At 42.2% G+C, this 24,111-nt stretch overlaps 2 protein-coding genes across 2 annotated transcripts in view; one reads left to right on the top strand and one right to left on the bottom strand.

Moving 5' to 3' along the window:
• The window catches only part of st3gal7 (ST3 beta-galactoside alpha-2,3-sialyltransferase 7), a 7,555-nt gene extending 6,785 nt beyond the window's left edge, over positions 1–770 (top strand). Inside the window, exon 7 of the mRNA XM_062519390.1 lies at positions 119–770. Coding sequence (XP_062375374.1) covers positions 119–355 — 237 coding nt within the window. The 3' untranslated portion in view covers positions 356–770. The remainder of the gene's footprint in view (positions 1–118) is intronic.
• A 123-nt stretch (positions 771–893) lies between these two features.
• hps1 (HPS1 biogenesis of lysosomal organelles complex 3 subunit 1) lies at positions 894–12,564 on the bottom strand. Its single transcript, XM_062519389.1, has 18 exons — positions 12,355–12,564; positions 11,983–12,179; positions 11,650–11,784; positions 11,113–11,255; positions 10,291–10,399; positions 9,956–10,116; positions 8,638–8,740; positions 8,152–8,227; positions 7,792–7,853; positions 6,861–7,028; positions 4,599–4,778; positions 4,243–4,319; positions 3,908–4,036; positions 3,679–3,743; positions 2,734–2,879; positions 2,177–2,290; positions 1,780–1,862; positions 894–1,420 (listed from the first exon to the last, which is right to left on the bottom strand). Exons 2-18 carry the CDS (start codon positions 12,097–12,099, stop codon positions 1,258–1,260), a joined length of 2,031 nt encoding a protein of 676 aa, XP_062375373.1. The 5' UTR covers positions 12,100–12,179; positions 12,355–12,564; the 3' UTR covers positions 894–1,257.
• Positions 12,565–24,111: the final 11,547 nt, after the last annotated feature.

Genomic DNA, 24,111 nt, shown 5'->3' with positions numbered 1-24,111 from the left:
TAGATGGTGCCTACTCTCGGCGCGTGTGCAGTAGTGCTAATGCTAGTTTATTGTGCATGTGCATGCGTGTGTGTGTGTGTGTGTGTGTGTGTGTGTGTGTGTGCGTGCGTGTGTGTAGATGGTGCCTACTCTCGGCGCGTGTGCGACAGTGCTGGCGCTGCAGGTGTGTGACGAGGTGAGTCTGGCGGGATTCGGTTACGACCTGCAGCATCCCGCCGCCCGCCTCCACTACTACGAGTCGCTGCGCATGGGCGCCATGGAAACGCAGGTGGTTCACGACGTGGGGGCGGAGACCCGATTCCTACGGCAAATGGTGAAAGCAGGCGTCGTCAACGACCTCACTGGAGCAATATGATTGGATCACTGCCTCACTGCAGTAATCTGATTGGCTGATTGTAAATGTTGATATTAGAGATTATATCAGCATGCATCTTTCTACCCCTCTTAAACGCACTCAAAACATACACACTCAGAACTGTACACACACACAAACATACATTGTCAGAACTGTACACACACGGACACAGAATTGCACACACATGGACAAACCTTGAGATCACTGTGGACAGGATTTTTAAAAAGTGGTTTATTAAAACAGATGTATTAACAGGAAGTTGTGCCACATCATCAGGTAAACACACAAACTGTTTGCCAGTGATAAAATGAGACTGAAAACAAAACACTTGTGTCCAATGTTATCTGTACATTTTTTAAATTACGTATGGGATTTGATCTGGATCTGGATCATGGACATTAAAATATATCAAAAAGCCACTGTGTATTTTAAGAATTGACAATCACCAAGAGATTTTTTTGTGTGCTTAGAACGAACCATCATTCTGTTTTCAGCCCCTTGCGGACCGGTGTGTGTGTGTGTGTGTGTCTAGAGCAGGGGAATGCGGGAGTGTGTTTGTGTGTGTGTGTGTGTTTGTGTGTGTGTGTCTAGAGCAGGGGGATGCGGGAGAGGGTGTGTGTGTGTGTGTGTGTGTGTGTGTGTGTGTGAGTGTGTGTGTCTAGAGCAGGGGGATGCAGGAGAGGGTGTGTGTGTGTGTGTGTGTGTGTGTGTGTGTGTGTCTAGAGCAGGGGGATGCGGGAGGGTGTGTGTGTGTGTGTGTGTGTGTGTGTCTAGAGCAGGGGGATGCGGGAGGGTGTGTGTGTGTGTGTGTGTGTGTGTGTGTGTGTGTGTGTGTGTGTGTGTGTCTAGAGCAGGGGGATGCGGGAGGGTGTGTGTGTGTGTGTGTGTGTGTGTGTGTGTGTCTAGAGCAGGGGGATGCGGGAGGGCTCCCAGAGCTTGCGTGCCAGCTGGCTGCAGTGCTGCAGCACGTAGTCGCTGGGGATGACGCCCAGATGGACGGTGAGCAGCTCGTAGCACTTCACCACCTCACTGGAGTGGGTCTTGCTGTAGTAGCGCAGCAGCTTCCTGCAGGGGGCGGCAGAGACTCACATCATCACATCACTGTGCTGTCTATTGTCCACTGTACATGTGATTTGAAGATTTCCCCAGCATGTATGTGAAGGGCCACTTGTCTCACTTTATTTGTATCAATACTATAGTGCTACCATAATATTCTTGCCTGTGTTGATCTCACCTGTATCAATACTATAGCAATACCAAAATATTCTTGCCTGCGGTAATCCCGTGTTAATCTCACCTGTATCAATACTATTAGCAATACCATAATATTCTTGCCTGCGGTAATCCCGTGTTAATCTCACCTGTATCAATACTATAGCAATACCATAATATTATTGCCTGCTGTAATCCCGTGTTAATCTCACCTGTAGTAATCCCAGGCCAGCATTCCTATGGGGGCGGAATCATCAGGCAGGCTTGGGATGTCCACCACCTCCAGTTTATAACCCTGCAAGGGAACACAGCTGTGTCACATGCACATAGGCTATCTGTGTGTGTGTGTGTGTGTGTGTGTGTGTGTGTGTGTGTGTGTGTGTGTGTGTGTGTGTGTGTGGAAGGGAGGAGGGTTCCACCAGTCGTGTCCTGGTGTGTGTTTAGTGTTTAGGGTGTCAAGGCTGTCAATCGGTGCTGAGTTTTATGACCTTTTGACAACCTTTTGTGCCTCACATTTTTGCCAATTCTGATTGACAGCACCCCATTCATGTGTTGCTCGCACCATGTGAGAGTGTGAGTGTGTATGTTGTGTGTCTGTGCATAGTTTACCGTCTCATTCTCAAACCAGAGGAAGTAGCAAAAGTAGTAATCTCCATCCCGTTGTGTGACGGTGGTGTAGCCTTTCTGAAGGTAGCGCCGCGCCGTGCCAACTAGACTCCACACCTACACATAAACACACACAGGCCTTTGCCTTCATTGGCTACACACACAGGCCTTTGCCTTCATTGGCTACACTACTATCAGAAATGTTATACTCTGATGAAGTATAAAGATTTATGTCTGCATGTAGCAACAAGTGATCACTTTGAGGCCCAAACTGCCGTCTGGCACTGCTTAGGCTACTACTGTATGCTGAATTAGTTCTGCACTATGCATATGGATTAGCAGTAGCATTCAGCTGCTAGTTATGCTATGTACAGTACCTGCCATTAGCTAAATTAGCTATCAGCTGTTGGATTCAGCTGCACTCCGATGTGATTCAGAACACCCCTAGTCATGACTGTGATGAAATCCATGAGGGGTTTATTGTGGTGAGATTGAATTCTTCTCTTTCTCACACACACACACACACACACACACACACACAAACACACAAACGCACGCACCTTGCTCTTGATGTAGTGTGCCAGTGGTCCCTTGCCCAGCTCTGAGCTGGCACGCTCACTCATGTTGAGAGACGGAGCGATCATCTGGCCCATGGCACGGTCCACGTAAATGAAGTGGATTAGACCAGGGAACTCCTCAAGGTATGTGCACACACGTTAAGGACACACACACACACACACACTACAGGGAACTCCTCAAAGTATGTGACACACACGTTCAGGGAACTCCTCAAGGTATGTGACACACACTTTAAGGATACACACACACACACACACACTACAGGGAACTCCTCAAGGTATGTGACACACACGTCCAGGGAACTCCTCAAGGTATGTGACACACACGTTAAGGCCACACACACACACACACACACACTACAGGGAACTCTTCAAGGTATGCCATGTAACTCACATGTTAAGGACACACACTAACTGCTTATCTAACAAAATCTTACCAAATGACGTTCATCTTACATCAATAATCAAACAATGGGTATAGCTATTTGGCAGACGCCTTTGTCCAAAGCGGCACACAAATAAACAATCCAATAATTAATTTAACAGTGAACAAGTTTTTAAAAAGTTGGTCAATCTAGTTGGTATTGTTTTTAGTATAAAGAGACTTACCTATCACTCGTAAAATCATTTGATTCAATTTAAGAAGAGTTTGATTTATTTTAAGATTTCTCATCATGAAAACAAGCAAATTTGTCTGCCAGTGCGCTGAGCATATTTGTCTTGACAAGACTGAGCTAAATATAAGATGAATAAAACTTGGTCAGATTTTATTTTTTGCAGTGAGTGCACTACATACACAAGTGTATCATCACCTCACACAAAAACATGGAGGAGAATGCTCTCTCTGCTTTACAAGCGCCCACACACACACACACACACACACCCACACACACACACACACAATACTGCTGGTAAGGAAAGGATATGACACCATGGTAATGTTCCTCTTACTCTTGACCAGCAGGAACTCCTTCCAGTCCATCAGTTTGTCTCTGAAGAGGAGGAGCAGAATAAAAAGCCATGGATGTGTGTGTGTGTGTGTGTGTGTGTGTGTGTGTGTGTGTGTGTGTGTGTGTGTGTGTGTGTGTGTGTGTGTGTGCATATAATTGTGTGTGTGTGTGTGTGTGTGTGTGTGTGTGTGTGTGTGTGTACATACTGCACCATAGTGAGGGCTCGGTCCTGTAAACTGGGGGAGAGTCGCTGGGTCCTGCAGCCCTCGGACACAAAACACTGTCTGAAGACCCCACACAGCTGGGTGCGTAGCTTCTTACAGGAGGCCATCAACCTACAACACACAAAACACTGTTGGACATCATCTCTCTCTCTCTCTCTCTCTCACAATCACACACATACACATACACACTGTTGGGCCGATCTCTCTCTCTCACACACACACACACACACACACACACACTGTTGGGCACCATCTGTCTCTCTCTCTCTCTCTCTCTCTCTCACACACACACACACACACACACACTCCATACTCACTCTCTGCTGGGTCCAGGTCCTCCCCTGCTGAAGGCTCGGTTCTTAAACTCTACCCACGCATTCTGCAGTAGTGCTGTCTGTCAGAGACAAGACAAGACAAGAGGGGAGTTAGACGCCATCACACACACACACACACACACACACACACACACACACACACACAAAACAAACACATATACAATAATCAAACACACATACAAACTAAAGAAATCAGACACACACACAGACACTACACAGTCAGAAACTAAACAGACACTACACAGTCAGAAACTAAACAATCATACATACATGTACACTAGAAACTGAACACACACACACCTATTATGCATACACTCTGGCGTTTCTCAAAGGCCTACCTGAATCTCACTGTTGCCTAGCGCCTTGATGAACTTGTCCATCTTGCTGCGGAGCTCCTGGATGGGGGCGTGGCCTCGTAGTGACACCGCCCCCTCCTGGCTGTCACTCAGCCTCTTCTCCAGCTTAGTGACCGTTTCCAGGAAGTGGTAGATGGACATGGCCACTTGACTGCTGGGAATCTGCCACAGATCAGACACACACACACACACACATTCACACACACACACACACACACACACACACACACACACACACACACACACACACACACACACACACACACAGAAGAGGGCATTAGAACTCACGCTCTACGTATTTAAGAGGCCAGAGATGATCTCTGCTGTTCAAAGGTGTTTTATGTGATGTTTTATGTTATGTTTATTTAGTTTATATTTAAAACATAAAAAAACTGACAGAAATAGCATCAGATTGTGAAGAACTGCCTTAATGTCAGTGTGCATGTTTGTATGTCTATGTAAGTGTGTGTGTGTGTGTGCATATAAGTGTGTGTGTGTGAGTGAGTGAGTGTGTGTGCATGTATACAAGTGTGTGTGTGTGCATATACAGTGCCTATAGAAAGTCATCATACCCTTTTGAAATAGTTACTTTTTTTGTCTTACAGCCTGAAATCAAAACCCATTTTTAAAAAAATCTTTTCCAGTTTTATTAACAAATTTAGCTGTACAACATCAAAATAATGAAAAAAAAGTAAACAGTTCTGAAAATTAATCAAAAAATAAAAACTAGAATAACAGGGTTGGAAAAGTCATCATACCCCTGACTTAATACTTTGTAAAGCTTCCTTTTGCTTTCATTACAGCCATAAATCTGTTTGGATATGTCTCTATTATAGCTTTGCACACCTAGATAGGGGAATATTTGCCCAATTTTCCGTGCAGAAATGTTAAAATTTAGTCAAATTCTGTAGGGAATGGCGATGGACTGCTCTCTTCAAGTCAATCCACAGATTTTCTATAGGATTTAAGTCAGGGCTCTGACTTTGCCACTCAAGGATATTCACCATCCTATCCTCAAGCCACTACTTTGTTCTTTTGGCAGTATGTTTAGGACCATTGCCGTGTTGGAAGGCGAATGACCTGCCCATATTCAGCTGTCTAGCATGGGGGCTGCAGGTTTTCCTCAATCATTTGGGTGTACTTGGCAGCATCCACTTTCCCTTCTATCCTGACCAATTGCCCAGTTCCCGCTGAAAAGAAACATCCCCACAACATAATGTTGCCCCCACCATGCTTCACACTAGGTATGGTGTGTTTTGGGTGGTGTACTGTGTTGGTTTTCGCCAAACATTGCGCTTGGAGTTCAGTGCAAAAACACATCTGGAATATTCTGTCACCATGTGGAAAAAGCTTTTATGGTCAGATGAGACTAAGATCGAACTTTTTGGAGACTAAGATTGAAGTTTTTGGACTGAGCTCCAGGCGCTAACCAAACACAGTATACACACCCAAACACACCCAAAACACACCATACCTACTGCGAAGCATGGTGGGGGCAACATTATGTTGTGGGGATGTTTCTCTTCAGTGGGGACTGGGCAATTGGTCAGGATAGGAGGGAAAATGGATGCTGCCAAGTACACCCAAATGATTGAGGAAAACCTGCAGCCCCCATGCTAGACAGCTGAATATGGGCAGGTCATTCGCCTTCCAACACGGCAATGGTCCTAAACATACTGCCAAAAGAACAAAGTAGTGGCTTGAGGATAGGATGGTGAATATCCTTGAGTGGCAAAGTCAGAGCCCTGACTTAAATCCTATAGAAAATCTGTGGATTGACTTGAAGAGAGCAGTCCATCGCCATTCCCTACAGAATTTGACTAAATTTTAACATTTCTGCACGGAAAATTGGGCAAATATTCCCCTATCTAGGTGTGCAAAGCTATAATAGAGACATATCCAAACAGATTGATGGCTGTAATGAAAGCAAAAGGAAGCTTTACAAAGTATTAAGTCAGGGGTATGATGACTTTTCCAACCCTGTTATTCTACTTTTTAATTTTTTATTAATTTTCAGAACTGCTGACTTTTTTTTTCATTATTTTGATGTTGTACAGCTAAATTTGTTAATGAAACTGGAAAAGATTTTTTTTAAAATGGGTTTTGATTTCAGGCTGTAAGACAAAAAAAAGTAACTATTTCAAAAGGGTATGATGACTTTCTATAGGCACTGTAAGTGTGTGTGTGTGTGAGTGAGTGTGTGTGTGTGCATGTATACAAGTGTGTGTGTGTGTGTGTGTGTACCTTGGTGAGCAGCACCAGTGTGATGCCCGGCCACAGCGGCAGGGTGTACATTGAGTGAGGCATCATGGGATAGAAGCCCTCCTTGAGCGTCGTCTCCAGGAACACGCGGGTGGGAGTGGCCGGGTCAGGAGGACTCGTCTGTAGCGTCTGAAGGCTGTCTTCCGCCATCTACCTCGCACACACACACTTACATTTAGTCATTTGGCAGATGTTTTTTTTTTTTTTTTTAATCCAAAAGTGTAAATTATGTCACAAGGACCATTGTACCCAGAGAAGCAGCCCACTGCTCTGAGACAAGGGGGCAGGAATATTCCCGGAAGTAGAAACACGGATCGAGCTGGTTATCAACGCTCTGCTAGGCCCCATAGGACGGCCATAGATTGCAGATTTTTTTGCGATCCCATAACTTCATGTAACATGTGCCCTTATAGCTTCTGTATATTCTATATAGGATATCAAAGGCACAACTGATTCTAATTTATGTCTTCCTCGTATATAACGTTGGTTTCCCGTAAAGAAGTATAGTTAGCATGTCGGTTGGAGGGAAGCTAATGTTCGACGTCGCACAGTAGGGAGATTATCCGTAATGTTTGGATAAGAAGCTCAGTCCAGCCTGCACGAAAACCATGATGCCTACAGTAGCCTACTGTATCATAGGGTAAAGCATTACCTAGAGGCAAGTAAACCTGATTTAAAAAAAACCTCGATATCACAAATGTCAAATTTCCATGTGACCCATCTATCAGACCAGTTACAGCAAGTTACAGGATGGCTAACGTCACAAAGTCTCCGCGCGAACGATGGGAAGTAAACGGAATTTGTGTCAGTCCCCTCCCATTGAGAACAACGGAGTCCGTTTGTCCATTTCTTTTAGGTCTATGCTCTGGGATCAGAGGTCAGAGTGCACCTTCAGGGTGACTAGGGGACTTGCCTGTATGTCAGGATCCACAAACTGGAACATTGGAGAACCCTCCATGCTTATTCTGCTCAGTTCTAATGAGAGAGAACACCAGTGTGTTACTACAAATCTGCATATGAACTTGCTAGCTGCTATACACACATGTGTGTCTGTCTGTGTGTGTGTGTCTGTGTGTGTGTGGATGTGTGTGAGTGTCTGCATGTGTGTCTGTGTCTGCACAGGTGTGTGTGTGTGTGTGTGTGTATGTGTGTGTGTGTGTGTGTATGGTCGAGTGTGTGTGTGTATGTACGTGTGTGTGCGTGTGTGTGTGTGTGTATGTACGAGTGTGTGTGTGTGTGTTTGAGTGTGTATGTGTGTGTGCGTGCGTGTTACCTGCTTGACTGTCTGTGGGAGACGGCTCAGGTGTGTAGAACACCTCTGAACCAGCTGTGGTGTCATGCTGAACATGCTAAACACACACAAACACACAACACATGTCTCCATGACCACTCCTGATGTAAATTAATCATAACATTCTGATAAAATGTATGGTGTGTGTGTGTGTGTCTGTGCATGTACATGTGTACATGCATGCATGCGTGTGTGTGTGTGTGTGTGTGTGTGGAGATCTGGTCTCTGTGTGCTGCTGCTGTGTTTATGTCTACTCCATATGGGCCACATCAGGTTCTGAGCAGAGCGCTGAATAACACACACAGCAGACTATAGAGTTACTCCCCACACATTCCTCTGGACACACACACACACACACACACACACATGTGCCTTTGCATGTATATGTCTGTGTGTGTGTGTGTTCATGTACAGTGTGTGTGTGTGTGTGTGTGTGTGTGTGTGTGTGTGTGTGTGTGTGTGTGTTACCTCAGGGTTGGACTCATCTATCTCGGGGTTGCTGGGGTGTGAATGTTGCACCATCACCATCAGTGTGAGCAGATCAGATGCACTGAGGGTGCTGGCATTACGACTGCAGGGACACAAACAACAACAATCAATGTGTGTGTGTGTGTGTGTCAATAGATAACAGTTTCTCTTTGTTCTCCTTGTGCCATGTAGGCTACAGATGCCCGTGTTTTGTGGCACTAATGCCATCAGACCTTAGCCTGACTCCGCCCGTCTACACACTTCCGCTCAATTTCTTTTCAGTACTCTGTACCAGGATGAATATATGTGTGTGTGTGTGTGCGTGCGTGCATGCGTGCGTTCGTGCATACCTGGAGTAGAAGGCCAGCAGCTTGGTGTGTATCAGGACGATGGGGTGTGTGTGTGTGTGTGTGTGTGTGTGTGTACCTGGAGTAGAAGGCCAGTAGCTTTGTGTGTATCAAGACGATGGTGTGTGTGTGTGTGTGTGTGTGTGTGTGTGTGTACCTGGAGTAGAAGGCCAGTAGTTTGGTGTGTACCAGGATGATGGGGTGTGTGTGTGTGTGTGTGTGTGTGTGTGTGTGTGTGTGTGTGTGTGTACCTGGAGTAGAAGGCCAGTAGTTTGGTGTGTATCAGGACGATGGGGTGTGTTTGTGTGTGTGTGTGTGTGTGTGTGTACCTGGAGTAGAAGGCCAGTAGTTTGGTGTGTACCAGGATGAAGGCGTGTGTGTGTGTGTGTGTGTGTACCTGGAGTAGAAGGCCAGTAGTTTGGTGTGTACCAGGATGAAGGCGTGTGTGTGTGTGTGTGTGTGTGTACCTGGAGTAGAAGGCCAGTAGTTTGGTGTGTACCAGGATGAAGGCGTGTGTGTGTGTGTGTGTGTGTGTACCTGGAGTAGAAGGCCAGTAGTTTGGTGTGTACCAGGATGAAGGCGTGTGTGTGTGTGTGTGTGTGTGTGTGTACCTGGAGTAGAAGGCCAGTAGTTTGGTGTGTACCAGGATGAAGGCGTGTGTGTGTGTGTGTGTGTGTGTGTGTACCTGGAGTAGAAGGCCAGTAGTTTGGTGTGTACCAGGATGAAGGCGTGTGTGTGTGTGTGTGTGTGTGTACCTGGAGTAGAAGGCCAGTAGTTTGGTGTGTACCAGGACGATGGTGTGTGTGTGTGTGTGTGTGTGTACCTGGAGTAGAAGGCCAGTAGTTTGGTGTGTACCAGGATGAAGGCGTGTGTGTGTGTGTGTGTGTGTGTACCTGGAGTAGAAGGCCAGTAGTTTGGTGTGTACCAGGACGATGGGGTGTGTGTGTGTGTGTGTGTGTGTGTGTGTGTACCTGGAGTAGAAGGCCAGTAGTTTGGTGTGTACCAGGATGAAGGCGTGCTGCACCTCCTCTCCTGCTCTCTCAGAACTGGAGTTCAGCTGCTGCACCAGACGACGCTCCAGAAACTCTATACACTGCTCACACAGCGTGGGGTGAATCAGCCTCTCCACAGCCTACACACACACACACACACATTCAGAGATAAACACATAAACATAAACACACACACACACACACAGTTATTCTGTGAACAGCCGAATGACAAAATCCACTAATCTAGCCTAGCAACAGCAGTGACATACAGTATATACAGTACAGTGTGTGTGTGTGTGTGTGTGTGTGTGTACCTCCACCAGGAAGCTCTGGTCCTGTTCTCTCAGTCGGCTGTAGGTCTCCAGCAGACCCTGCAGGCGGAGCCAGAGAGCTCTCCTCTGCTCTGTGTCCTGAGGACGCAGCCTAGCGCACACACACACACACACACACACACACACACACACACACACACACACACACACACACACACACACACACACACACACACACACACACACACACACACACACACACACACACACACACACACACACACACACACACACACACACACACACATTTCACTGACTCTACTGGTGGACACATACTACCAGGCTTGCTCACGCACATACACACACACGGATACATATGCATAACTGTCTCACCCTAATGATGCACATAGGCTCTCTCACACACACAGACACACACACACACACACACACACACACACTTCACTGACTCTACTGATGGACACATACTACCAGGCTTGCTCACGCACATACACACACACGGACAAATATACATAACTGTCTGACCCTAATGATGCACACAGGCTCTCTCTCACACACACACACACACACACACACACACACACACACACACACACACACACACACACACACACACACACACACACACACACACACACACACACACACACACACACACACACACACACACAAACACACACACACACACACACACACACACACACACCACAGCCCCCAGTCTGACCCTAAGGATGTATGCATACTCCAAGGTTCAAACACACACACACACACACACACACACACACACACACACACACACATACTGCCATATTCAAACAGAATGAGCTAAGCGGCTGTCATACTCACTCCTTCCTAAGGAGGGCGCTGCTGAGTGTGACCATCCCAAACATCACATCTGTGAACTTCTTCATCACATAGATCTTCCTCTTCAGGTCATCCTCACTCTCCTCTCCATCTCCATTCACAGCTATGTACAGGCACTCCTCAAACTACAGCAAGTACACAGACACACACACACACACACACACACACACACACATGTATCACTCATTTTCTGATCTCACCATGTCACTGATTTGAAAAAGTTAACATAAGCTGTAAGGAGCCTAGGTGAAAGGATGTGTAGAAATGTGAATCTTTTTCAACAAAGACTTTTTCTATAAATCCTGGTGTTTGCGGTGAAAGATGTGCATGCACAGTTCATCCCCATTCAGTTTTATGTGGGTAGCAGCCTAGCTGTTAAACACACACACACACACACACACACACACACACACACACACACACACACACACACACCTGGTGTAGCACATGGGTAGTTGTTCTGTGTGGAGAATGAAGCTGTCAAACACACACACATACTGTACATACACACACACACACCTGGTGTAGCACATAGGTGTGGTTGTTCTCTGTGGAGAATGCGGTGTAGCTGTCTCCCAAGCGGTCTACCAGTGTGCTGCAGGAGATGATGATGGGAGCGAAGAGTGTGTTGATCCGGTCCTCAAATGCAGGGGGCTGCACAACACACGCACGCACACACACATAGAGAGAGAGAGAAAGAGAGAGAGAGAGAGAGAATTAAGGAAACAACTCTGAGAAATAACAAACTCAGGGTTAGGGTATAGGCTCATTCCTCTAGTTGTGATGGCTGATATTAACCCTCCACATCACACTTCCGTAAACAACGACCCTTTTCATTGACAATGCGCTCACCCTGCCGTCTTCATCGCGAGCTGTTCCATACTGTTCCTGCACGCGGAGCTGGAACTCGTTGTCGGTCCAGTAGAAGAGCACCTCCGCGCTCTCGCTGGCCACGAGCAGGCACTTCATCTGACCGGTCACGCTGTGCTACGGACCGCACGCGCTGACTTCACCTCACTTCACAGGTAGTCGCGTAAGCTAACGGTCAGCTGGAGAAAATGAGACACTGTTATGATGACTTCCATGTTGTAGCCCACAATCCACAGAATATCCTACAGCCTCCACCAGCTCGAGAGAACTGACGTGAAAATCCGCCTCTCGAGAATAAGACCCGCCTGTGGTCATAAGACGGGGCGCGTGAGTTGTAAAAAAAAAAAACTTTACCCAATTGCTCCGCCATCTCGTGTTTCCACGTTTCTGGACCAAACTGCGCTTAAGGCGCGCAGGAATGTCGGTTAATTTCGAGGCCAGTGGAGGCCGAAACTACCGTCTGACATAGCCTATAAGACCGTGGCCACGATCGGTCACTTCCACCAGCACTGGCCAGCCTGCCGCTGAAGGAGGAGGAGAGGAAAGACTATTTCAGAACTTTCAGAAACCGCAACACTGTTGACATTTCACTTCCGTGGTGTGCTACGTTGGGAATGTCACGTGATCCGAGACAACAGAAGTTTGCGGTTTTCTCGTTCCACCATGATGATGTCGTTTGCGAAATTAATAGTTCAGCCGTGAGTATGCATGAAAGAGATGAACCTACCTGCTATCTACGTAGGCAACGCTAGCATATTACTTAAATAAAAGAAAATATTCAAACGAAAATGACTAATTAGCGTAGCTATTTCACCAGCATGGCGAGATAAAAAAGATCTTTAAAAGAAAATGTAAGCTGATCCCTGTCAGAGCCTATTTAACCCTTATTAAAATCCTTGTCATGTTTTACAGCGCATGGAAATAAACTGTTAAATTCCTTGTTATTTTTTACAGTGCATGGAAATAGCCTACACTGTTCAATTCTTCTTGCTATTTTTTATTCTTCCCACCAAATGTCTGCGTCTAATTAACCTTCAACGTTTAACATAACTTCATTCAAACAACATACGGAAAAGGACACTTGAGGAATGCATTTTTTTTATTTGTGTAAACGTTATATTTTTTGAGACATTAACAAAAAACAATCTTATTTTCCCCACAACCTTTGCATTGGCACTATGACATCATGAAGGGCTAATTAAATCAACATCCATTACACTATCTACATTCAACGTTTAAACTAGGCTACTCTGTCTCTGGCTTTAGGAATATAATATGGCTCTCTATTAGATTACAGATCCTGTTCAACTGTTTCCTCTGCCCACAAAAGTCCTCATTAAAATGATTCACTATTAAATAATTCAACTATTTAAACTACTTGATTATTTAACTGTTCAGCCATTCCTTAATGTCAGTTATAATTAACTATGCTTCCAGCCAACTATATTAAACCACCAACTACCTAGCAACCAACATAGTAACCACTGAAATAAAGCGTCTTTGACAGTTTCCATAGCAACCAACATGATTACCCTAGCAACGACACCACCAAGTACTTTTGGTTAGATTAAAACAAACAAAACAAAAAAAAAATGTGGTTGGTTAGTTTGAGTTGCTGCAGCTGAAAACTAGAGCAGCCAGACAGCAACAGTGCTACAGCCTGGGGGCATCTTTAAAATAACAAATACATTAATTCAATTAAATAAATATTAAATAATAATTAATTCTATTTCACCATTCATGTCACAAAAACTCTTAGGATCTTACAACAAACGAAATTGTTGACAGTGTGTAGCCTAGCCTACATATCAAACATTTTTATTGACATGTTTACAACATTTGCAGCAGAGACCCAGAGAACCTGATGGCACCTCTCCTTGGCCCAGACCAGGAGCAGCCATTCTTGTGGCGAACAGACACGTGGTCTCCAGGCTTGAGTTGAGTGATCAGGGAGCAGTGGCTCTCAACAGTGGAAGCCGGCGGGACCTGAGATTGACAAAGTGCTTGCGGCCTCTTGTTGACCATGATGCACATCGCGCTGTTGTGATGGTATCTACAGCTCTGAAAATCTGCAAAAAACAGGTAGACACCGCTGACAGGGGCCACAAAGTGGCCAGTCTTGAGCTGATAGCCTTTCCCCAGATTCAAATGCACATCACCGTAGACGACGGTGTCCTTGTAGCCTATTATCGGATGAGAGTGTGAGACGTAGAAGGCCACCGCGGTCTCTGTGGAGAATAATGGTGAACATGACATTGCAGTTGAGGTAAAACTCTCATCAAAAGTCCTTTGTTCCTTTTTTACAATAAAAAACAGTAAAAGCATGCATAAATGTGAATTTACATTTTACAAAAATTGTCAGTTTACATCTGAACATCCCTCCAGAGAACACTGTTACACTGACAACTCGACTAAGCCAATTGACTGTCTCATCCGTACACAATGACAGAAGGACTTGTCATTCTGATAGCACTGACATGTTCATTGACACAGATATTTCGTTTTGAGAGATGAACTAAGGATTTTGAGCAAGCTTCAGGTAATCCATGGTGTTTTACTATTTGTACAAATTGTTTTGAGAAATGCATTTACTGTTCTGCAAATCTCAAGGATGATTTGAGAAATGTGCCAAAGCAATTGAGAAAAACTGTATCACCATTATGTTAACTGTAAATGCTACATTTCTTGATAACAAATGCACATACCATTATTTTGCGAAGATGTAGCCAGTGTGATCCATGGCACCAGAGTCAACAGAACAAGCAGGCCTGCCATACTGGGAGATAACACAGATTTAATTGATACCATTTATATGCAGACAGGTGACAGATGAAACAACATATAGTGTTGATGATGCAGTCTTTACCTTTCCGAGTGTTTTCTCCAGCTTTGACTTGAAGATGTGGTTGATGGTTGCAAGGTGTGCGTTTCAATGGGTGCCTCTCATTTGGTGTTTTATACACCCTCCCTTCCTTCCTCGATCCTCGTCCTCACTGATCTAGATAGAGGATGATGGGGCCGCAACAATGGGATAGTCTATCAGATAGTCGAGGATCAAGGAGAGTGTGTAAGAGCCACTCAACACTGTGCAATATAAGGAAGGGGGTGGGAGGAGGCGGGGCTTGAGGAGAGTACTCTGGTGGTGATCTATGTGTGGACATTTGTAGTAAAACTAAATGAAAGCATTTTGAATTAAAAAAAATGAGGATGATGGGGCATAATAAACATAAAGGAATGAGATAATAGATAAATCATGACTTAATTCATGATACAAAAGGACAATACATACAGTACACGCTGTACATGTATACTAACACATACAGATATACTCAAGGATAACAATACACAGAGAGTAGATAGGAAATTAGAAAGAAAGAGGGTGGGGAAAAAAGAAATTCGTCAGGTGTTGTAAGTGATGTTGAGATGAGATGAGATGACTATGTTCATATATGTTCTATAGTGCACAAAACCAGACTAGATGGCAAAACCCATACACACAGACAAACGTTCTATCTCTTTCGACCTTTCGACCCATGTAATCACTGATGTTCCCGAGCTACAAGGCCTTGGTAGGAAACAGGCCTAGAGTCCTACTGTCTACCAATGATGATCTCACCTTCTAAGGGACAAAGGAAAGAAAATCAAGCCCACAGCTGGGGGTCTGCTATAGGAGATTGGGTGGAATGGGATCGGTGATTAGATGATGATTTATTGTAGATGGTACAATAAATGAATAACAGAACACAGGCTAAGTCAGAGACAGTAAAACTAAAGTAAAGTAAAACGGCAGAGTCTAACAATTGTGATTGCTATTAGAAGCGGCTGCTGAGCATCCTGACAGAAGATGATCCTCGATTCACTTCCTCTATTCGTCTTCTAGTCAAATCCTAACCAAGCCTGTTATACTAAAACATACAAATGTAATTCATGCCAATAGCCTAGGGCAGGGCAGATGGCAACCATTTCACAAAACTCAGACACACTGACCAACATGCAATCTCCTTCGGCCCATGTTGTCACTGATGTTCCTGAGCCTTGGTGGTATAGTGTCCTATTTAATGTCTGCATCTGGTCAGGCTTTTGGTGTCAAAGTCCTGTACAGTGGTATGACCCCTACAACGCATATACTACACATATGAACACATCAGAATACATTAAATGTATAGTCTGGAGTCGGATCATTCACAGAGCTGAAGCCTGTGGGTGGGATGAATTGTTGTCTTTCAAACTGTCTCTGCACGTAATAGGCCAGCACTTGTGACCAATCGTAGCCAGTCGGCAAAATGGCAAATACATCCTTTAAAACGAATGACTTGAGTGCATGAGCGCAAGTCTAACTCTTCCAAAGTTGATGACAAAGCCGATTCAAACGAGCGCGCTTTGTTAGCCTCATCCATCTTCGTTGTTCTCTATGGTTGTTCTGCTATCTCGCTATAGCGCAGCTCTGTCGTCACCGTGCTAAGGCGGGCTCAGACTCGGGAGTCGGTACACAGATAGAGCGTTCTGATTGGACCGGCTGACTTGGTGCCGGACGCAGGATTGGCCTTACCGGTGTGACACTAGAGACTAGACCATCCCGCTAGGCAAAAGATATCTTTTGTCGCTAGGGTGCGTCCAGATTTCTAGGCTACCCTATCACTTTATCGCCACTAGAAATATTGAATATTGTTGATGCTGTATCATTCACATCACTGGCAACCATAATTCCCATATTCACTTGTGTTACCATAAACACAAACACACACACACACACACACACACACACCTGCTAAAGTGTATTCATATGATGCAAGTGTGTATCATTTTGACAAGGGCTTGTAGGTTTGGTAGCAGAGCTTAAATTCAACATAGATGTGAATGGTTTATTTCCCAGTGTTGTGTTTTTTGTGCTTGTATGTAAAGTTTTGAAACATGTTCAAGCAATGCCGGGGCAAAAACTGTAAGTACGTCTACACAACACCAAATGATAGATAATAATTCGGTATGATTATACAGTAACAGTGGCAAAGTCAGAAGCCATCCAGTCTACCCTAATCAAAGACGCAAATGGTTTTGGATGTAAAACAGAAAACAAGTGATATCAACCCTGACGCATTCCATGTTTAGGAACAGTACAGATATCATACAGGGTCACAACGCAGGAGCATACTTTTAGTATCATAGTAACCTGCTAGTGAGAAATGCAGAACATTAAACCACATAATTGGAATTTTGGACATAATGCTCTATTCCACTTTCCCTCACTGGTGACAGAACCACATGTCTGAAGGTTTGTGACTGTTAGGCATGGGCATGGGAAGCAGCACCCCCTGGTGGAGAAGCTTTAAAACTGCGATGACAATAAAAATTATAGCTCTGGTTGTTGTTTCTGTTCCACGACATGTCATGACATGTTTGGGGTATGGGATGAAGAGAGGGATCAGATTTATTTTGATGCGATTGCGATTCAGCCTACACATACATGCACACACACTCACAGCCTCATGCAACAACGAATGAGTTTCTGCTATTTGTATTATGTGATTATATAACTGTGCAGGTAGCCTATTAAATATGATTTGTGACTTTAAGCGACTATACCGATACTTCTAATTATTACATTGCATTTTCTGTATCCTGATGGTTTTATAACACACTTATTGCTGTAGCCTGTTAAGCCTACACACTGGTTTATGTTATGTGCATTCAGGTCATTCTGTTGTGGATGCCAAAACCCCAAAAGTGCCAAGCTTACTGATTTATTTTCGAGAGGACAAACACAAGTGGCAACTGGTAAAGAGACATATAGGCCTAATGATTCGCAACGTAGGCCTAACTATTTGGCTAACGTTCCGGCAGCATTGGTTAATATTGTTGAAGCGTTGTCAACCTATTAGCAAGCAAAATATTAAATTGAATTAAAATATTAGCCTTTTTATATCACCCAATATATGGCGATTCATAGACTTTGCAAATATTATACAAATATTGATAACAAAACTTGATCTGTGTATGGAGTAAAATATTGTTTTTCTGAGCAGCAGATAAGCCGGTCTCCTGCTGAAAATTATGAGCCTGAATTTTGCAATGAGGAGGCCATGACTACAGGGACAGGTAGAGAGGATAACAGAGTAAACAATATGTGTTAAACCCTGATATGAGGGGGACCATCTAAATGGAGACGCGTCCACAGGAACACATGGATCCTGCCTGGAGAGGTTATTGCCTCAGATTTCAGTTAATTGATTTTGTATCCAGAGAATGTAGAGAACAATTCAATAAGCTGAACAAGACGTTGAGTAGACGCGGCAGGGTTACAGAAGTACAATAATATATTGTCAGCATAAGGGATATTTCATACTGCTTTACCCGCGTCTGTATTCCTTTAAAGAATCTACACGGATGCTAACGGCTATATACCTAACGCAAAGTGATCGCAGATCATTTGACATTTCTCAATACAGGCACTTTTGGTGCAGCATAGAGGCACGATCTGATATCACCAAGTAACTAGAAATGCAATTCCAAGGAATTACCAGTGCATGAAAATGCAAAAAAAATGTAGATATGGCTACTAAGGTGTAGCTAGGGTAAATATGGTGGTTGCATAGTTTAAAGAGAGTTGATGGTGTTAAGGTAGACATTTTAAAGCTTAAACATTCCTGTTCTAACTTAACTAATGATTTCTAACAGGTATTCTAAAATGTTGACTATGCTAACAATGCTAACCAGGTTGATAAGTTAACATAGCTGATGATTTCTAGCAGTAATGTTAAAAATGCTAACTATGCTAACATTGCTAACTATGTTAACAATGCTAACCATGTTGATTAGCTAACTTAGCTAATCATTTTAGCAGTTGTACTAAAAATGCTAACTATGCTAATAATGCTAACAATGCTAACCAGGTTGATTAGCTAACTTAGCTAATCATTTTTAGCAGTTATGCTAAAAATGCTAACAATGCTAACCATGCTAACAATGCTAACTTGCTAGTGAGGACTTTTATTTTTAAACAGTAGTTGCTAGGGTATCCATGGTGCCCACTATCAGGAATAAAGAAGTTACTGTAGTATAATCATGTTGGTTGCTATGGAAACTGTCAAAAACGCTTAGTTTTAATGGTTGCTATGTTGGTTGCTAGGTACATGGAGGTTTCATTTAGTTGACTGGAGGCATAGTTGACGATAACTGACAGTTGGAATGGTTGAACAGTTAAATAGTTGAGTAGTTTCAGTGGTTAAATGATTTAATAGTGTATTATTGCAGTGAGGACTTTTATTTTGAAACAGTTGTGGAAAAAGGAAACAGTTAACAGGATATGTAGTCTTCACAGAGAGATTGTATGCTTAAAGCCTGAGAGAGAGAGGGCTGCTGCAGGTGGGGCTGGCCACCTGGCATAAGATTCTAATTGCTCAACGACCCGATTGTGATGTCATAGAGGCCAATGTTAAGTCTATGGGGAAATGTTGAATAGTTTTTATTTAATAGTTCAAAAAGTATAAAAGTTACAAAGTTGAAAAGTCAAAGCAACCCGATCCATTAGAATACCTACGTTACAAAGTTTGAATGAAGTTTCTAAGTTAAACTGTTGAAGAGAAATTGCGGTCAGAAAAAGTGGTAAGCGGAATAATAATAAATATAACTAGAAATGCAATTCCAAGGAATTACCAGTGCATGAAAATGCAAAAAAATGTAGATATGGCTACTAAGGTGTAGCTAGGGTAAACATGGTGGTTGCATAGTTTAAAGAGAGTTGATAGTGTTAAGGTAGACATTTTAAAGCTTAAACATTCCTGTTCTAACTTAACTAATAATTTCTAACAGGTATTCTAAAATGTTAACCATGCTAACAATGCTAACCAGGTTGATAAGTTAACTTAGCTGATGATTTCTAGCAGTAATGCTAAAAAATGTTAACTATGCTAACATTGCTAACTATGTTAACAATGCTAACCACGTTGATTAGCTAACTTAGCTAATCATTTTAGCAGTTGTGCTAAAAATGCTAACTATGCTAACAATGCTAACGATGCTAACCAGGTTGATTAGCTAACTTAGCTAATCATTTTTAGCAGTTATGCTAAAAATGCTAACTATGCTAACAATGCTAACTGTGCTAACCATGCTAACAATGCTAACTTGCTAGTGAGGACTTTTATTTTGAAACAGTAGTTGCTAGGGTATCCATGGTGCCCACTATCAAGAATAAAGAAGTTACTGTAGTATAATCATGTTGATTGCTATGGAAACTGTCAAAAATGCTTAATTTTAATGGTTGCTATGTTGGTTGCTAGGTACATGGAGGATTAATTCAGTTGACTGGAGGCATAGTTGATGATAACTGACAGTTGGAATGGTTGAACAGTTAAATAGTTGAGTAGTTTCAGTGGTTAAATGATTTAATAGTGTATTATTGCAGTGAGGACTTTTATTTTGAAACAGTTGTGGAAAAAGGAAACAGTTAACAGGATATGTAGTCTTCACAGAGAGATTGTATGCTTAAAGCCTGAGAGAGAGAGGGCTGCTGCAGGTGGGGCTGGCCACCTGGCATAAGATTCTAATTGCTCAACGACCCGATTGTGATGTCATAGAGGCCAATGTTAAGTCTATGGGGAAATGTTGAATAGTTTTTATTTAATAGTTCAAAAAGTATAAAAGTTACAAAGTTGAAAAGTCAAAGCAACCCGATCCATTAGAATACCTACGTTACAAAGTTTGAATGAAGTTTCTAAGTTAAACTGTTGAAGAGAAATTGCGGTCAGAAAAAGTGGTAAGCGGAATAATAATAAATATAACTAGAAATGCAATTCCAAGGAATTACCAGTGCATGAAAATGCAAAAAAATGTAGATATGGCTACTAAGGTGTAGCTAGGGTAAACATGGTGGTTGCATAGTTTAAAGAGAGTTGATAGTGTTAAGGTAGACATTTTAAAGCTTAAACATTCCTGTTCTAACTTAACTAATAATTTCTAACAGGTATTCTAAAATGTTAACTATGCTAACAATGCTAACCAGGTTGATAAGTTAACTTAGCTGATAATTTCTAGCAGTAATGCTAAAAATGCTAACTATGCTAACATTGCTAACTATGTTAACAATGCTAACCACGTTGATTAGCTAACTTAGCTAATCATTTTAGCAGTTGTGCTAAAAATGCTAACTATGCTAACAATGCTAACGATGCTAACCAGGTTGATTAGCTAACTTAGCTAATCATTTTTAGCAGTTATGCTAAAAATGCTAACTATGCTAACAATGCTAACTGTGCTAACCATGCTAACAATGCTAACTTGCTAGTGAGGACTTTTATTTTGAAACAGTAGTTGCTAGGGTATCCATGGTGCCCACTATCAAGAATAAAGAAGTTACTGTAGTATAATCATGTTGATTGCTATGGAAACTGTCAAAAATGCTTAATTTTAATGGTTGCTATGTTGGTTGCTAGGTACATGGAGGATTAATTCAGTTGACTGGAGGCATAGTTGATGATAACTGACAGTTGGAATGGTTGAACAGTTAAATAGTTGAGTAGTTTCAGTGGTTAAATGATTTAATAGTGTATTATTGCAGTGAGGACTTTTATTTTGAAACAGTTGTGGACAGAGGAAACAGTTAACAGGATATGTAGTCTTCACAGAGAGATTGTATGCTTAAAGCCTGAGAGAGAGAGGGCTGCTGCAGGTGGGGCTGGCCACCTGGCATAAGATTCTAATTGCTCAACGACCCGATTGTGATGTCATAGAGGCCAATGTTAAGTCTATGGGGAAATTTTAATAGTTTTTATTTAATAGTTCAAAAAGTATAGAAGTTACAAAGTTGAAAAGTCATAGCAACCCGATCCATTAGAATACCTACGTTACAAAGTTTGAATGAAGTTTCTAAGTTAAACGGTTGAAGAGAAATTGCGGTCAGAAAAAGTGGTAAGCGGAATAATAATAACTAGAAATGCAATTCCAAGGAATTACCAGTGCATGAAAATGCAAAAAAAATGTAGATATGGCTACTAAGTGTAGCTAGGGTAAACATGGTGGTTGCATAGTTTAAAGAGAGTTGATAGTGTTAAGGTAGACATTTTAAAGCTTAAACATTCCTGTTCTAACTTAACTAATAATTTCTAACAGGGATTCTACAATGTTAACTATGCTAACAATGCTAACCAGGTTGATAAGTTAACTTAGCTGATGATTTCTAGCAGTAATGCTAAAAATGCTAACTATGCTAACATTGCTAACTATGTTAACAATGCTAACCACGTTGATTAGCTAACTTTGCTAATCATTTTAGCAATTGTGCTAAAAATGTTAACAATGCTAACTATGCTAACAATGCTAACCAGGTTGATTAGCTATCTTAGCTAATCATTTTTTAGCAGTTATGCTAAAAATGCTAACTATGCTAACAATGTTAACTATGCTAACCATGCTAACAATGCTAACTTGCTAGTGAGGACTTTTATTTTGAAACAGTAGTTGCTAGGGTATCCATGGTGCCCACTATCAGGAATAAAGAAGTTACGAAAGTATAATCATGTTGGTTGCTATGGAAACTGTCAAAAACGCTTAATTTTAATGGTTGCTATGTTGGTTGCTAGGTACATGGAGGTTTCATGTAGTTGAATGGAAGCATAGTTGATGATAACTGACAGTTGGAATCGTTGAACAGTTCAATAGATGAGTAGTTTCAATGGTTAAATGATTTAATAGTGTATTATTGCAGCGAGGACTTTTATTTTGAAACAGTTGTGGACAGAGGAAACAGTTAACAGGATATGTAGTCTTCACAGAGAGATTGTCTGCTTAATAGCCTGAGAGAGAGAGGGCTGCTGCAGGTGGGGCTGGCCACCTGGCATAAGATTCTAATTGCTCAACGACCCGATTGTGATGTCATAGAGGCCAATGTTAAGTCTATGGGATAATTTTTAATAGTTTTTAATTTATAGTTTAAAAAGTATAAAAGTTACAAAGTTGAAAAATTATAGCAACCCGATCCATTAGAAGACCTACGTTACAGAATTTGAATGAAGTTTCTAAGTTAAACGGTTGAAGAGGAATTGCGGGCAGAAAAAGTGGTAAGCGGAATAATAATAACTAGAAAGCAATTCCAAGGAATTACCAGTGCATGAAAATGCAAAAAAATGTAGATATGGCTACTAAGGTGTAGCTAGGGTAAACATGGTGGTTGCATAGTTTAAAGAGAGTTGATAGTGTTAAGGTAGACATTTTAAAGCTTAAACATTCCTGTTCTAACTTAACTAATAATTTCTAACAGGTATTCTAAAATGTTAACTATGCTAACAATGCTAACCAGGTTGATAAGTTAACTTAGCTGATAATTTCTAGCAGTAATGCTAAAAATGCTAACTATGCTAACATTGCTAACTATGTTAACAATGCTAACCAGGTTGATTAGCTAACTTAGCTAATCATTTTAGCAGTTGTGCTTAACATGCTAACTATGCTAACAATGTTAACTATGCTAACAATGCTAACCAGGTTGATTAGCTAACTTAGCTAATCATTTTTAGCAGTTATGCTAAAAATGCTAACTATGCTAACAATGCTAACCATGCTAACAATGCTAACTTGCTAGTGAGGACTTTTATTTTGAAACAGTAGTTGCTAGGGTATCCATGGTGCCCACTATCAGGAATAAAGAAGTTACGAAAGTATAATCATGTTGGTTGCTATGGAAACTGTCAAAAACGCTTAATTTTAATGGTTGCTATGTTGGTTGCTAGGTACATGGAGGTTTCATGTAGTTGAATGGAAGCATAGTTGATGATAACTGACAGTTGGAATCGTTGAACAGTTCAATAGATGAGTAGTTTCAATGGTTAAATGATTTAATAGTGTATTATTGCAGCGAGGACTTTTATTTTGAAACAGTTGTGGACAGAGGAAACAGTTAACAGGATATGTAGTCTTCACAGAGAGATTGTCTGCTTAATAGCCTGAGAGAGAGAGGGCTGCTGCAGGTGGGGCTGGCCACCTGGCATAAGATTCTAATTGCTCAACGACCCGATTGTGATGTCATAGAGGCCAATGTTAAGTCTATGGGATAATTTTTAATAGTTTTTAATTTATAGTTTAAAAAGTATAAAAGTTACAAAGTTGAAAAATTATAGCAAC

Source organism: Sardina pilchardus, chromosome 18, assembly GCF_963854185.1.
Source record: "Sardina pilchardus chromosome 18, fSarPil1.1, whole genome shotgun sequence".
NCBI lineage: Eukaryota > Metazoa > Chordata > Actinopteri > Clupeiformes > Clupeidae > Sardina > Sardina pilchardus.
This window is presented reverse-complemented; position numbering and strand designations above follow the sequence as displayed.

Coding starts and splice junctions, on each gene's coding strand:
- hps1 (XM_062519389.1), bottom strand. CDS start 12,099: ATGAAGTGCCTGCTCGTGGCCAGCGAGAGCGCGGAGGTGCTCTTCTAC. Junction 4,779..6,860: donor CACTGGTGCTGCTCACCAAG/GTACACACACAC, acceptor GATCTGTGGCAG/ATTCCCAGCAGTCAAGTGGC. Junction 2,880..3,678: donor GAGGAACATTACCATGGTGT/CATATCCTTTCC, acceptor AACGTGTGTGCA/CATACCTTGAGGAGTTCCCT.